This window comes from Dipteris shenzhenensis, chromosome 18 (genome assembly GCF_047967505.1).
Source record: "Dipteris shenzhenensis isolate YYH24624 ecotype China chromosome 18, Dip_SZ_1.0, whole genome shotgun sequence".
In the NCBI taxonomy this organism is placed as follows: domain Eukaryota; kingdom Viridiplantae; phylum Streptophyta; class Polypodiopsida; order Gleicheniales; family Dipteridaceae; genus Dipteris; species Dipteris shenzhenensis.
Window position 1 is genome coordinate 37,039,860 of NC_141613.1, and position 16,608 is coordinate 37,056,467.

Here is a 16,608-nt window from a genome sequence, read left to right on the forward strand (position 1 = left end):
GAAAAGACTCCCAAAAATCTGATGGATCAGCCAAAGGGTAGCCTGGTCCTCTCGAATCTCGGACCGGAAGGGAGCTGGTACAAAGGTAGGGGGGTGGGGCAAGGATAACTAAGGAATATGTGGCCTTGGGGGAGAGCAACAGGTTATAGGGGATAGACATGAAGTATTGAATTAGAGAACGGAGAAGGAGGGAGGTTGGTGTGAGTAATAATATCCGTGTGACTTGACATGAAAATCAAATCAATAGTGCTCTTAAGCACCATAGAGAGCAACAGGACTAAGAATGATCAAAGTTGGTGGTGATCGATGAAGTGAGCAGAAAGAGGGGATACTAGTGATGAGGGTACTCCAATAGAATACTGGAAAGAGGGTTTGCTAAGGGGAGGGGTGAGAGGGAAGAGAAAGAGTATTGTAAGCCAGTATGGATATCTGAAGTTTGTGAAATAGGTGGTGAAACTGGCGTGATTAGTCGATGTGGATGTCGGATTTGAGGTAGAAGACCCCGCTATGGTTGTCGAAGACGATGTTGGGGACCCCGAAGTAGATGTTGATGAGGAGGAGGAGGAGGATGGCACCATCTGAGATGGCAACTGTAGCATTCTTCATTATTGCTTTGCTGTCCACAGCTAGCCCGCTCTTGTTGACACGTGTGTTGATGTCCTCTAGAGCCAGTTGTTTTGGAATCTTGTCCTCTTTCTTGTTTCTCCCCTTATCCTTTTGTTTCCCCATATTGTGATGCTAATCCAAACTTTTTCTTTGTTTTCTTTTTGGACAGGTACTTGAAGCATCACAATCTAGGGGCTGTGATCCCTCATGAGGGCCCTCCAACCCATACACCCCGCATTAGTCTTGGCTAAAACAGGAGAGCGGGTGAGAGAGAGAGAGAGTCAATATGCGAGACTTTGTATATTGATAATTATGTATACAGTATTTTATATAATTTATATATTATGTATTTTTTATGTATAAATAGAATGCATTTCTAGACATAAATTCTGGAAACATTTCTAAACAAAACCTGCAAAGTGTGTTTCGCGAAACATTTCTGGTAACACTGAAAGAATCTTAAAGAACTCTGAGAGCAGGCTGACTTATTTCATGGAATCTGGATTCTTTAGTCTCATCTTTACCCTTTCTTACTCTATTGTTAGCAACAGACATGATAGAACTTATCAACAAATTAACAATGATAAGTAACAATACAATTTGAAAGACGCCATACTGAGAAGAAATATCTGCAGTCTCAAAGGCTACTGAACATATCTTATCTATTATTAAAACAATGAGCAGGAGAGCTGACCTTTAAGGTTGTGCGCTACCATTGTTGCAGCTACGCCTAGCAAAGGTTTTACACCCAGAAAATGAGCTGCATGTATAACTTCCATGACTTGCCCCGCTGCCACCTTCAGCAAAACAAAGTTGAAGCATGTCACTAAGAAAACAGACACCTACATGGGATCAGTAGCCAAATTTCACAAGAGACTTGAAGATAACTAAACATTCATGGCGATATTTTAATGGTAAATATGTTGAAGTAGTGAATTGGTGTGCCCCTGGTATATACTTTCTAGGCTCGCTAAGCTTATTGCTACACTGCAGCTGCACATGAACCATTGAATTTGTCAAATCCATACACCAGTAAAATAGCAAGCTGTACAGGATCACAATCTTAAGCAACGTAGCAGCATGTTTCACAAAGATTCTTCCTAAATGTCACTTTGAGAGAGTGTTTCATCTTGAGCCCTTTCTAAATTTGAGCCACAAAATATTGAAGAAAAGAAGGAAAGAGAAACAAGGAACCAGGCGTAAATACGTTACCAAAAGGTCTTTAAGCTTGACTTGGGTCCTGACAGAAACTAATCGCACATTGAGAAGGCATGCCTCCATCACAAAGTGCCCGGCAAGCTTTCAGCTCTCAAAAGATATAGCCACAATCGATCTAATGAGAGAGATCTAATAAAGAGGCTGTCTATGTATCTCCTCTCAACATCGTGGGGTGTACACAACACAACAGAAGTCTCAACCCATCCCACATGCGAAGGAGAGATTGAATAAAACAGGACTGTGTGTAGGTCCTGTGAGCCAGGGAGAAAAGCCAATGGTACTAACCATTATGATTAGGAATGGAGCGGATAACGTGAAGAAGAACTTGCTTCCAAGATTGACGTCCTGGAGAAGGACCTCACCACAAGCTTCGCCAATAAGGCCCTAATTTGCAACTTTAGCTCTTGTATCCTGAGTTCCATTTCTGCCGCTAAAGAAAAAGTTATGCAATAGTCTATGGACTTGCCTCATGCTCCGAAGATCAGACACGGTACAAAAAGCCAGGTATCACAGTCGCTAGTCTTACATGCTTGAGAACCAAAGCCCTGCCTGCTAGAGAAATTTGTGAGGTACTCTACTAGTGTGTAAGCTGCTTCTTTCTTTTTCTTTTCTATTTTCTTGAAATCTTCTATTTAGTATGAAACAAACAGCCGAGCGAAGAAACTCCAAGCATTGATACATCACGCGGAGCATGAAAACCAATGGTAAAATACCACTCAAAGAGTCTGAACGAATGAAAAACTTGGCAAGAACTAGGATTGTGGCTGGAAACGCTATGTCATTCATGTGATGGTCTTAGAAATGAAATGACCACCTCTCCACTCTCTGGAAAAAAAAGTCCTCCTTGCCGAAGCAAACCTAAAAGAACCTGCATTCTCGACCAAATAGTCATCAACGTGTGTACAATATGTGTCCATATGCTGGCCAAGGTATGAGCTGGGTAGACCTAGGTGCCATCAATAGCCTCTGTGCATCTAGATCTCCAAATATGCCAGGCAGTGATGCTCGTTACAATCTCCCAACAAGAGTCCACTAATACATGTGCAAGTCTATACTAAGAAAGGGGATAGCATGAAGTAAACAAAACTGTACATGGTGCAGAGCCGAGAAATCCCAGGAGGATTCTAGAAAGATTGGCAGTTAAACCTCAAGTAATGAAGAAAGGGGCGGACGAAACAAGCACTCTGTTACCCCAGTCCAAATGATCCCATTTGCACTCCCAAAGATACTGCTGAGTAGATTCATAAGCTGATAAGCACCGAGAATTAGAGGGGGATCAGCTCAAAAAATGCTCCTCCACAGATTCACTGCAATCCCTCCATGAATAGAGAGCTAGAACACAAGAGTGACTTTTCTATTACTGAGGAAACTCCAGAGCCTCCTCCAAAAGGATCTCTAAATCTCCAAGGTGATCTGGAAGCTCTCCCAACGATGAGCTCTAGGTCTCCAACCTCTTGCAGTAATCTCAAATTTTCTGGCATTACTTACTATAAAAAAAGGGAACACCCTCTCCGTGGTTGTCTGCTAAGTTCACTCCCACTTGCCTGGATCCCATTGAAGAACCTTTATAGGGACACCCCCAGAAGGCCAATGCCTCCAAAAACCAAGAGGGGTCCCTCGGATGAGGGTCTACATAGCAGCCAGAAGCAAAGTATCACTGCTCGACAAAGCCGACAACTCTTACTAGCTCCAAGTGTGCATCAGAAAGCAGCCTCCAAAGTAGACACTATTGACCAAAGGGTTTTCTCAAATGTCAGACAAGAGACCTATGGCCTGGAGAGAGACACTTGTGCCTGAGAAAGAAGCCCACCCACCTGATATATCTATGCTGCCTGCATCTATAGAGACCCACTCCAGAAGGACAGCTGCACCTATCTCAAAAAACTTCCTACTATTACTTCCAAGATCACGAGTTAGGTAAAATATTCAAGGAAGACCCTTGAAAACCGTTAAGAAGAAGAGGACCTCCCTCCCACCTGGAACACTGTATATACCCCAAGGAACCAAGAGGTCTGCCAATGTCACCCAAAATAGAATCATTCTATATAACTGAAGTTTTTGAGCTTTTCCAAGCTCTAACAACAGCAGCCATAAGAGGGAAGAAGGCATCCTGATGTTTGCAGAAGAAAGATCCACCTAGTGCTCTCCATCCAATCACACCTAAGAGGGAGTTTCAAGACCTGATGCATCGAAGAAACAAACCTTTCCAAGGCTCCTCACGGGCATAAGTCCCCTGAGCTTGCAAAGCAAAGCTTTGCACTGAAAATCAAGGCAATAATGTTTAGCCCTCCCTCCTGGGCCCAAAGAACCAAGGTTTCCCAGGCCACTCTGGCTCTACCATTTGTGGACCCATCAAGTCCTTTCCAAAGAAAGTTCTTCATAGGCCTCTTACGCTGAAAAATGCAGTCCCTAGATTGCACCACTGTGACCAAACAAACCAAAAGTGGCCAATAAAATTTAGTTGACAACTGTCACAATATAGGGGAGCCTAGGTAGATTAGTTTAATTGGAGTAACCCACTAGATATGAACTATACAAAGAGACATGGATACCAAAAATTGGCTTAAGTGTTGACTCATTATTACAACCCATGAGGATATTATCCAATGCATTGTCTATTAGAGGCTGCATCAGATGTATCATCCATCTACCTCTTAGAAATAAAGTTTTTAAGTATACCGGCAAGATGGCTATACAAAGAAAATTTTCTACTTCATTTCTTGATGAAAAAGTGACAGGTTGAAAGGCCTAGACAGTCACACTATAACAAGGGCTGAAAAGGTAGCAAGAATTGAAAGGCCTAGACTTTCACACACCGTGAAAAGGTAACAAGGGTTGAAAGGCCTAGACTTTCACACAACATAAACAGGATGTTGCATGTGATCACATTGAATTTCTTCCTACAAATATATTTCTAGAGGTCTTGGAAAACATTATTAATGTATACAAATAATTACATTCAAATGAATTCACAAAACTAAAAGAGCAAGGGTAAAAAGGGTCTTCATGGAATATTGCACATCTAAGATTGCCATCTCATATCCAACACCACACCACTTGATTAAAGTTTTCACAAGTACCTATCCCTTTATAAAGAGAAACAAAAGCATAATGTAGAGACATCTAACTATTAGTAAATACATGTGATTGGATTGTGCACCTCAAATTGGAATACAACACGTGGGCTTTCAGAGCCCCAATATTTCTCAGCTTTGATTTTATTCAAGTGATCGATGAAGACAAAACGAAGAACAATCTCCATGACCTGCAAACAACTTATATGTGAGCATCTGTCATAATTAAATTGAAAGCATCTTTCATAATTAAACTAAAATATTTTCCTTATAAACAAAGGTTTTTTCCCCACCTTCACCATGCTATGTAAGACATCAGAATTATCTAAGCTGGTGACCAATATGCCGTCCGGGCAAAGCCACCAAATAATGTGATATTTTTATTTTTCATATCTTCAGGTCCAAGCACACGTGAAAGAAGAAAGAGAGAGCGTAAAGTCCAAAACTGAACTCCCTTTCGATTGCATCCAAAACCATACAAGGACCATGTACATAGTGAACACTCTCCCAAAAAATAAACATATCTTCCCCCATCAAACTGCAAAACTCCTCTTCCACATCCACTGCCTCTCACATTTCGCATCTGTCCTTCTCTCTCTAGAACTCACCATCCCCCTTATCCACCAGACCCTATTGCTAGAACTCACCATCCCCCTTCTCGACTAGACCCTTATTTTTTAAGTTACACCTTAACCCTTCATCAATCCAACCATTCTAACCCCTATGGGGACTCGACCTTGCCCAACCCATTTGCATAACCCGGCTTCCAGTGACCAGATTGGCATGAAACAAGTCTCATCCACAAGCCCCCAAGACTCCCTACCTCCCTTGGGACTCCATAGTGGAGGTGGATTTTACCAAAAACACTGTTACGGCCCCCACACTAGTGCCACTAAAACCCACTAAACCCCATATGGCCATTAACTAATTTTCCACCTGGCAACACATACACTTTTTTTAAAGGGTACGACTAGCAGTAACTGCAGCCCAAGTAATACCCATTCCAGAATTTTCAGAGGGTGTATGGCCATTTGGAGGATGCCCCAGTCCATGTGCGAGGTGGAGGAGGTTGCCTAGGAATGAGTATTTTCCTTTGAGTCTGTCAGCCGTCATTGGAGGCTTTATCCATGTCCCCTTTCTTAATCAAATTTGTAGCAGGCACAGAAGTGGAATTATTGTTCACAGGGACAACCTTGGCCTTACCTTTATCTTGAACCATAGCCGGTAGTTTTGTAGGCTTATACTTAACTGCACAAGACCGAGGAACATCCTTATTCTACACAATAAAAGGCATAGCTTCTAGAAAACACACACGCACACACACACACACACACACACACAGAGTTTCTTTTTTGGGTAAATCCAAATAATCATATTAACAAAAATTGTCTCCAAGAAGGAGAGCAATTACACATTCAGAAAACTTGCATATATGCTAGGTACTGAGAGTAATCTAATTGGCCCGCATGCATGCAGTCATAAAAGGACAGCCTAAGCCCAATCATTTCTATCCTTCCAAAGAGTCCATAGAGCCCAATACCGAACCCAAGAAATGAAAAGATCATATCCTTGCCGGTCAGGATGCAATCCCAACAATCAAAATAGCTTGCCAAAGATAGTCGCTGAAAAGCAAGCCTGCAAGATCCTTTCCATAAATATAAGAAAATCTCGAGAATCCTCACAATGCCAAAATATATGAGCCACCCATTCCCATGGAGTTTGCAATTCCAGAGTTGACGCAATCTTACCCTCCTCCACCTTGCATTGTGCAGCATAGACCACACATGGTTTGCCCATGATTGAATCCAAGGGAGAGGCAAGAGAAACACACACTTTCTTTTTTTGGGTGAAATTTTTTATGCTTTGTATTACACAAAAGCTTCCCCTGAATGTGGAGCTCAACACTACATTAGCAGAAGATCTCAGTATATGACAAGTATACATTGTAGTCTATATAATGAGTTTGCAGACAATCAAAGAAAGATTGCTGCAGAGAGCGTCGAAAAAAAGGGATGGGTGAATTCCAAAAAGCCAGAAATGCTTCTCAAAGGTAGCAATAGGAAATTTAGCTCTCAAAAACTGCCAAAGGAGATCCAAGAAATCGTGAGCGTGTGGACAATGCCAAAGGAGATGAGGTACAGATTCCCTTGGAGCCAAACATTGTGGAATCCATAAACTTTATATTACAGCGAGCAGTTCCCAGAAAAGGAACATGCTAATACATCAGAAAATGTCATTATAAGACATGTAAGTAGAAGCATCTAACTGACGAGCACACAAACAATCAAATTACTCTCCATGAAGCATCTATGTTCACCAAAGATGCATGGTGGTTTGAATATCCTCAATATTCATATTCACACACACACACACATACATACACACACTTCTTTTTTTTGTGAAGTCTGTTTGTATTTAAATTACGAAAAGCAGTCCCTTTAAGAGAACATGCAACTACAACATCAAAAGATGGCATTATAAGACAAGTGTGTAGGATAGTCCAGATCAAGGCCACAAGACACTCAAAGAATGATTGCCGCCACAGAGTCGCCTAGTAGAAATGAAACTTGGCTAGGGAGGGATCACCAAAGACTCTATGGTTCTCGTCTTTCCATAGAGTCCAAAGTGCCCAATAGCGAACCCAAGTGAAAAAAATATCATATACCTACCTAACAAGGTGGACCCAAAATAACCAGAAGAGCTTGCCGAAAGGAGCACTAGGAAAACGTACACATAGAAGCTGCTACGATAAAACAAAAGTCACGAGTCACAATGTAATGCCAGAAGAGATGGGCCATGGACTCTCTCGCGGCGTTATATATGTGACAAGTAGCAAGAGCAATATGTCGACGCACCAAGATCTTGTCAAATGATAGAACACGAAGCATAACCCTCCACACAAAAAAATATTGACGAAGCGGAAGTTTGCAAGTCCAAAGTTGTTGCAATCTTTTTTGCCACCACGATGCATTACGTGTCATAGATCAAGCATAAGCTAGAATCTAAGGGGACGGCAACAAAACCTTGTACAACTTAGCAACTATTACATCAATCAATAGCAACGGACGACAACCAAAATCATTTGAATGAAGAGCCCGTCTTTGAGACAATGTGTGAGCTCAAGACGAGGTATTGAGTGAAAATAATGGGGCATCTGTGACAGTATTTCCAAAGGGATCTATAATGTCGTCCCAAGCCAAATTGTATGACTGTTGCACGAAAAAACATCACAATACATGTGTCATTAAGCACATCTCCCACAGTTTGCAGCCCTTTGGACCAAAGAAAATACGAGTGTTTGGGCTCTTGGATAGCCCACCTTGGGGCAGCTTTTATGTTCTTTTTAGAACCTCATGAGGCCCTCTTTAATGGCGCCATCTTCTTGGTGCTTTTTGGCCCTGCGATACCTGCTATTTTGTAGTTCCCCCATCATTCGTGTGCCTTTTTGCACTTTTCCAAGTCCTACACAAATACCAACACTTTAACCCATTAAAGGTTAGAGAAATGCATGCATTCATAGTTCTTCGACTAATCCTAGTCCCTTGTGGGCATCCCAACAGTTCTCATTTACCAATGCAAAGCAAAAGTAAGAACAATTAAACTTATTCTCATTAACCAAAGTCAACATTCTTTGACCGAGGTCAACTCTATTGTTCTTTATTTCTTGGGAGAAGCACCAAATGGTGACACCAGCTGCCAAACCATATAATGATAAAGCATGCATGAGCTAGGAAAGATCCTTCTCTGTGTTCTTTGGAGTGAAGAAAGAATCATCAGCATATGCTTGTGCTATCATCAACTTCCCTCTAATCCATGCAAGCTACATGTGGCAACGAGGTGATCCATGTAAGAGGCATGGGATGGGTAGCTATTGCATATAACAAGGCACTAAGAGGGCATCTTTGACGTACTAAATGGCAAAGAGTCTAAACGTCAATTAAAATCAAAGGAGAGAATGTCAACAACTTTACTATCATGATACATTCAATAAATGATGTGTTGCATCTTTCCCCAAACCCCAATAATTGCATAGTCTGCAAGATGAAATCCCATTGCACAATGTCGAAAGCTTTGGCAATATCCACTTGTAACAAGAGAACATCTTGTTGTGTATATTTTGCATATTCTATTCCAACATAAACATTAGAAATATTATCTATAATATGTCTATGGGAAATGACCCCATACTGGTCACGATGCAGCCCATCATGCAAGAAACCTTTGATACGGTGACCACCATCTTTAGCAACAAGCTTGTAGATGGTTGACATAAGTGTAATGAGCCTCCAGTCAGCAAAGGATTGGCATTTCTTGTGTTTCCCAACCAGGATTGATAGCAATGTACGTGAAAGGCATCCCAATAGGAAAAACTTTACAGTGAGACCCTTCCAGCCCGAAGACTTCTATTTGCCACATGACCTTATTGCATCTTTCGACTCTCTCTCTTTAAAAGGTGCCTCAATTTAGATGGCATGTTTATGAGACACAATTAGGCACACATGCCAAAGAATTTCCTATCATGCCGACAAAACATCTTGTGACTAGAGAGCAACATGCCCGAACTACTTGGCATAGTGGCTCACGCAAGCCTGGGCTAACTGTGCCCATGAGGTGGTCCAATTACCACCAGCATCTTTAACCCGGCAAATGTTTTCATATTATCTTTTATGGTACAAGCTTTTGAAAATTCCTAAGATGAGCACACCTTATCTAAAAAAGCTCTTAGCCTGGCCTTGGTCTCCCATTTTTCAATTTTCCTAAGATCATCACGTTGTAAAGATGCCTAGCCTAACATAGACGAGCACCCTCAGTAGGGGATAAATCATGTGCAGCATATGTGTAGCGCCTATCTGTTGCAGGTTTTTTCATCAAACTCCCTCTGCTGCGTGTAAGTTCCACTTGGCTCTCGTTGTCATCTACCTTCTGCTAGCCCTCAATCTGTAGCTTTCAAAATTTGCCACCTGTTTTTGCTCCCAGCCCCCTTACACGTGTGCTTAGACCTGCGTCAGTTTTCATGGGAGTTAGTTTTACCATGTTGTTATTATCTCACTTCGAAATTCGTTTTAACCTACTGTTAGTATTTCATCTCGTTTCTCTGTAGCTTCCTACCAATCTGTGCATCAACTCCATATGCTTACGCTCCTTGGTCTCTTTAGGCGTGTTCAAATCCTTTTTCTTGCTTTCTTTTTTGCTGTCGTTTTTGTGTTGTTTTCCCATCTTGGGGCTTTCTAGATATCAAAAATATATAGGTTCAAGTATACTGTTGTCAGCTCTCTTAGGTTTGATATAATCAGCTCTTCGCTTTTTTATAAAGGACTTTTGCTTTACTCAATTTAGGACTTAGATTTTCTTCTTTCTTCAAATACGATGGCAGCTTATGAATTTGAAAAGACTTTCAACAAATAAAGATTAGCTCAAACAAGAAGCAGAAGCAGGCTTTGGGAAGCAAGCTTTGGGCCAAGATGGCCCTGTCTACAACTCTCAAGAGGCACAGTTGGGTTTTGATGTTTTGGATGAAGGTTTTGAAGACACAAGAAAGGATTAATTACGGTCCCATGTAACGCATCTAGCAAATCATCGATCCGAGCCATCGGATACTTGTGCTTAATAGTGATATCACTGGCGAAGCAAAAGGTGAGAAACTAGGTTGAATATGCTCCAGCTTGAGGTATTCTTCCAGTTGTCTTCGTACCTCCGCTTCTTCGGTAAAACTTAATCTATCGAGAGGTCTATTTACAGGTTCTACCCCCCGGGATTAGTTCAATCTTATGCTGAACATTCCGCTCTGAAAGTAACCCATAAGGTAACTCATCCCTAAAACAATCAGAGAACTCCTTTGCTATTTGATCAACCAGCTTGGCCATCTCTCCATTTTGGGTAACATCGGTGCTAGCCGAAGAACCATCAATCGGCTGTACCGACACTGTACAAAGAAACAAAAACTCTTCTTAAGCTTTTCGAACTTCCATTACGGAAACCAACGGTCCTTGAGGTATATCTTTTTCACCTCGTAAGACATACAGCACATCATTCATCTTGAATTGATAAATGTGCTTTTTCCAATCTATGGTTGGATTCTTCCTAGAATGCCAAGCCTTACCTAGGGCTATATCTGCGTGAGCAAGCTTTGTCATTTCAAAATCAAGCTTCTCTGTATAGTCCTGAATTCGAAGTTGCTCCTTCCACTGTGGGAATAATGGTGGAGTTGATGAAATAGTAGACCCAGTACAAGAATATGCTAAGCATGCTATCATTACCTTCTTTCCGGGTCATATGCTTGTTGTAGCTGATGTGGGCAACTGGTTAACAAGAACTTTGGGAGGTTATTTTGTTCGCAAGGTGCATCATGCAGCTAAGGGGTTTTTTGAAGTTATCATGGCCAATGAGCAGCACAAACAAATGCTTTTAGAGCATTCTCCTCTCTTTATGGGCAGCAAATGGTGCATGTCTTGCCCTGGTCGCCTACTCCGGATCACCAAGCACTGATCAGGCATCGTTGCCCGGTGTGGGTAGAAGTCTTGCCAAAAAATGTAGCATCACTGGGCAAGGTGGTAGGTCCACCTCGCCCAAATGGCAATTCTAATAGGTTTTGCATTCTCTGGGTACAGATATACCAACTCCCGAATCTTACTCGGTATGGCAAAACTTACATGAAGAGCTTGAGAGACGAAGTTGCTCAGGCCAAAAACACTTGCCAAAACATTGATTGAAATTAGTCATTTTCGGCCTTTGTCTTTGGAAGAAAGCGTGTCTTTATGCTGGGCTAAACACTGTCTACAATGCAAAGATCACATAAAATTTACTAAATGGGAGACACGAGCAAGACAGAGGGATTTTTTGGATAAAGGTTGTTCGTCAAAAGAGATTACAAGAGGCAATCCGCAAGTATTTGCCAAGTCCTCATGCCTGGTGGTTGTTGGACTTCCTCTCGATCACAACTTGCTACAACTTGTGTGACTCACTTTGCTCAACAGTTTGGGCATGCAAATCTCCCTTTGTCGCAGGAAGTTCTGTCTACACGGCGACAGCTTTTGCAGCATGTCTTTTCTATTGTTTCTCCAGCACAAGCTTTGAATCTGGAGAAACCTTTCACTGAAAAGGAGTTATCTGATGCAATAAAATCCTATGGCAGATGGAAGTCTCCAGGATGGGATGGTCTCATTGTTGAATTTTTCCTCGCATATTGGGATGCCCTTAAGTCTACTTTGCTGCATATGATCAATTGCGCTTGGCAAAACCAACAAATGTCGGATTCTTGGAAGAAAGGTATTGTCAAGCTCCTTTCAAAGAAGCAAAGATGTGAATCATTGGCTAATTGGAGACCTATCACCTCATGCCTGTTATTTATAAAGATAATCACCAAAATGGTGGTCGATCGCATCAAAGGATACTTACATGATGGTCTACCCCACACAATATGGGTTTGTTCCTCGCAGGCATATCACTGAAAATATTGCTAGTGCTTATGTCGGGATAGATTATGCAAAATACACGGAGCAGAATGTGCCTTGTTGCAAGTTGACATTGCCAAGGCCTTTGACAAGGTTCAATGGGATTTCATCTCGCAAACCATGCATGCTTTGGGATTTCGTCAAGAAATGCAACATGTTATTTACTGGCTATACAATGATAGCAAAGCTGCATGTGTATTGTCTGGGGATATTTCTGAAAATTGGATTCTCCATTGTTCGGTTCGCTAGGGATGCCCACTTAGTGTGCTTTTGTATGCCATAGCCACGTATCCAATGCCTCAATCATGAATCATCTTGTGGCTATAAACATGTTGCATGGCTTGGAGATTCATGGAAGTCGCACTATGGTTGCTCAAGCATATGCTGATGATTCTTTTTTTACTCCAAAGAATACTCTAAGGGATCTTTCTTCCCTTATGCATGCTCTATCATTATATGGCCTAGTTGCTGGTCTAAAGTGAATTTTCAGAAGTCTACGTTGTTGCCATTACACTCTAAGACTGGCATAGTCTTTTATGGCCTAGGAAAACAGTCCCACCTACTCAGTTAGTTCGCCATCTTGGTTTATCCTTTGGGATGGATGATTACTCGTTGCCAACAAACTGACTGGGTACTTGCAAAATTGAAGAGAAAGCCTGAACACTAGAAGTTAGCAACTTGGCCATTGCATGTTCGACTCTAGATAGTCCAATCTATTTTGATGGCATATGTTCTACCCCTTTGATCATGTTTGGCAGGGGAGATCTTACATACTTTATGTCAGCCATTATGGAAACTTTTTGGCGTTCCAAACATGGCCGGAAAAAGTTTGAGATTACTTTCAGTGCAACGTCTCTATTAGCCAAAGATGCATGGAGGCTTCATTATTCTCAACATTCACATGCATGTCCTTGCCCATAAGGAAAAAATGATGCTGCGATTTCTGCAAGGAGATCAACCTTGGGCTGCCATGATGCGCTATTTGCTTTTGCATCTCACCACCTCTACTTTTGGATATTGGCAGCCAACAGTGGGATTTTATTTTTGGTTGTATTCATGGCAAGGTCAAAGGATATCCTTTGGTCTCCAAAATATTTTTCGATTGGAAGCATATCCTCTCCCACTTGGAATGGCATGGCCGCAACTCTTTGCAAGGCACTTCATTAAGAGCTGAAAGCATACATTGGTCAAAGGTCTTTGACCCCCCGCTGGCTTTGCAGGAACCAAACATTCCTACTTTATCAGTTTCAAAGGGATCCGCTCTGTGGCTGATGTGATTCGTGATGACAGTACCATGATATCTTTTCCTTTGGCTGCCAGACAATATGGTTAAATATTAATCAAACGCTTCAACCCTTTCTGCCGGTGCCACCACTTGAGCTTGAGGATAGGCTTGAAGATTGGACTCTTCATTCCCCAGGTTCATCAGCCTGCCCCTTGAGGCTGTCCCACATTACAGTACCTACCTTGTTGGATTTCAGAAAAGGAAAATCAACTCTTGTATATGAATTGCACGGCAAAGTGGTGGCAGAGGAGATTGCCGCAGCTTTGGAGTTCCAAAGTTCCTCTTCGACAGCAGATTTTTTTGTGGCGGGTGATGCTAGGGGTTCTTCCATATGGGCAGCTCTTGGCACGAAGACATATTGCTCCGACTGTTTGTCACATATGTTTGGCTCCAAGGGAATATGTGCCTCATCTCCTTTGGCATTGTCCACATACTCGTGATTTCTTGGATCTCCTTCGGCAGCTTTTGTGAGCTAGATTTCCTACTGCTACCTTTGGGAAGCATTTCTGGCTTTTTGGAATTCACCCATGCAGACAAGGGTTAAAATGAAATCTGCTGATGATGTAATGTTGAGCTCCCCATTCAAGGGAAGCTTTTGTGTAATATAAAGCATCAAAAATTTCAACCCAAAAACCAAAGTGTGTGCGTGCATCTTTGAGACAATCGTTTTATGATTGCTTACATGCTCGGGATCTTGATTATACTGCCTTCTTGTCATATAATGACATCTTCTTATGCTTGTAGCTGATAGTCCCTTTCTTCAGGACTGTTTCTTGTAGTATAATGACAACTAGAATACTTTCAATATTATGTATGATCATGTTCAATGTTGAAGTTTTTATTGAATAGTGCACTTCAACTATATACTAGTTGGTAGCCAAACCTTTCTATGCAAGTTCATTGCATTGGAATAAATAACATTATCACTAATGTAGACTTGCAAGATTATGTTATAATCATCTTCAAAATTGTGGCGATACTATAAATCTTTATTAACATAAGTACGTTCTTATCAAATGATGCACTTCAACTATAGAGTAGTAGCTATTGATAGCCAAACCATTTCTATTCAACTTTATCTCATGAGAATATAGAACACTATCACCAATGTGCTATTGCAATATTATCTTATAATCATGTTATAATCGTGTCCAATGTTGAGGAAGAACTATAAATATTTATTAATGGTGAGTACATACATACAGTGGGATTATGTGTTGGTAGCCCAACCATTTCTGCTTCGCTCGCTTCCTCGCTCGCTAGTTTGGTCCTGCTCGCTCGACATCGCTCGCTCGATCGACTACCTCGTTATGGAGGATTGAGGATGCCTAGCACATAGGTCGCCACCCCACTCGAAAGCAGCCTCTTGTCCCGATTCAAAGACACGCAGGCTTGCCATGTAGCATTACGCAGGTGGACACTACTACAAGACCACCCCCAGATTCATGTGGATGAAGACCTCGCACCCTTGCAGGTAGAGGAGAGGCACACCCTCCTATAGTAGCGGGGGAGGTGAGTAGTGGTTCAAGATGGGCGGCTTCTAATAGGCCCCAGATGCACATCTCATGCTCCCCTTACAGAGGCAGACCAAGTCTATGAGACTCAAAGCACCAAGACCATGACATGCACTGTACACGGTACTTTATCTTAGATGCAGTGAGTTTCTTGAAGTCATACACAGGATGAGATATAGTTTTCTATAGAGAGACTTGTCGGAGCCCAGAGTGCCCTTTACCTGTAGTATATGGGTACACATGGGAGACAATAGTCTACCAAGACGAGACTCAAAAGACATGTGGAGTTTGTGGATCGGGTGGAGTGGCAGTGCTATAGTGATACACTCTCGGAACCCACAAATTAAACAACACTAATACACTGCAATTGATCTAAAGGCTGAATTCCAATGGACATCATCAAAATGGAAGCTTGCTACAATTTTATAAAATTCAAGACAGAAGAAATCAATCCATTGAGCGAAGAGAAGAGTGAAGCGAAAGCACAAGGGCAAATAGCAACAGCTTATGTCAGTTTATCGCATACTTTGAAGTTTGAAGAGATTACCTCTTGACTCATGTCAGGAAATCGAATGACATTTTCCAGCCGCTCTTTGAAAGAAACTGTTGATATGCCACTAACAATAAAATTAGGCTCAAGCCAGATCACTAAATCTAAGCTAGATACAAGCTGTTAGCAGAGCATCGACGACCACTTCTTTTTGGTCCTAGCATTAATGACTTTAGAAAGTAAAATTCACCCCCAAAAATTAAAATTGAAATTAAACGAAATACCCACTCCGACATGGCCCTCGAAAAACACAAATCGAGTCAAAGAACAAGGGTGCCATAAGAAGGAAAATAAACATGTACACTGGTTGAAATCCAAATTGGCCCTAGAAATAAAAACTAATCAATGATCCCAAGCAAGCACAAAGCATCATCAACAAAGACAACACTCTTTGGTGACAAGTGGATTCTGCACATGAACTTTATGAAGAATATAACCTACCACCTACCTTCGCTGTGAAGAATAACATCTACGCATTTGAAAGAGTCAACCACCCTTGCAGGTACCAAAAAACTGTAATCATCTGCACATGTGATCCGTATGTAGCCATTCTCTGCTGACGTTGGTTCCAAGAACCTTGGGCCTTGAGCAGCAGGCTTTCCTTCAAAGATTTCCACTTCCTTAAAGACGTCTTTGTCCTGCAAATTCTGTCTCTTCTGCTTCCAGGGTTTCTCAAGTGTCTGTTTATTATTCGCACTCATTTTGACAGGCTTGTCACATTTAAGCATCTCCACCCTGAACTCAAAGCAAAGCAATGACTTGCATCAGTCTTCTAACGCCTGAGGAACTGGAGCGATCAGAGAGATGAGACTGCAACACTCTTATACAAAAGAGAATCATTGTATTACATGAAACAATATGTGAAACAAGAGAGAACAAATACTTGTGAGCACTGCCTTAGATAGCCTTT

At 41.7% G+C, this 16,608-nt stretch overlaps 1 protein-coding gene across 6 annotated transcripts in view; it reads right to left on the reverse strand.

The window, feature by feature from the left end:
- The window catches only part of LOC147891182 (uncharacterized), a 161,213-nt gene that overhangs the window by 114,158 nt on the left and 30,447 nt on the right, over positions 1 to 16,608 (reverse strand). For all 6 annotated transcript variants that reach the window (XM_087390081.1, XM_087390085.1, XM_087390084.1 and 3 more), the window contains 4 exons: positions 16,147 to 16,433; positions 15,696 to 15,751; positions 4,985 to 5,089; positions 1,301 to 1,403 (listed from right to left, as the gene is read on the reverse strand). In XM_087390081.1, coding sequence (XP_087246207.1) covers positions 1,301 to 1,403; positions 4,985 to 5,089; positions 15,696 to 15,751; positions 16,147 to 16,433 — 551 coding nt within the window. The remainder of the gene's footprint in view (positions 1 to 1,300; positions 1,404 to 4,984; positions 5,090 to 15,695; positions 15,752 to 16,146; positions 16,434 to 16,608) is intronic.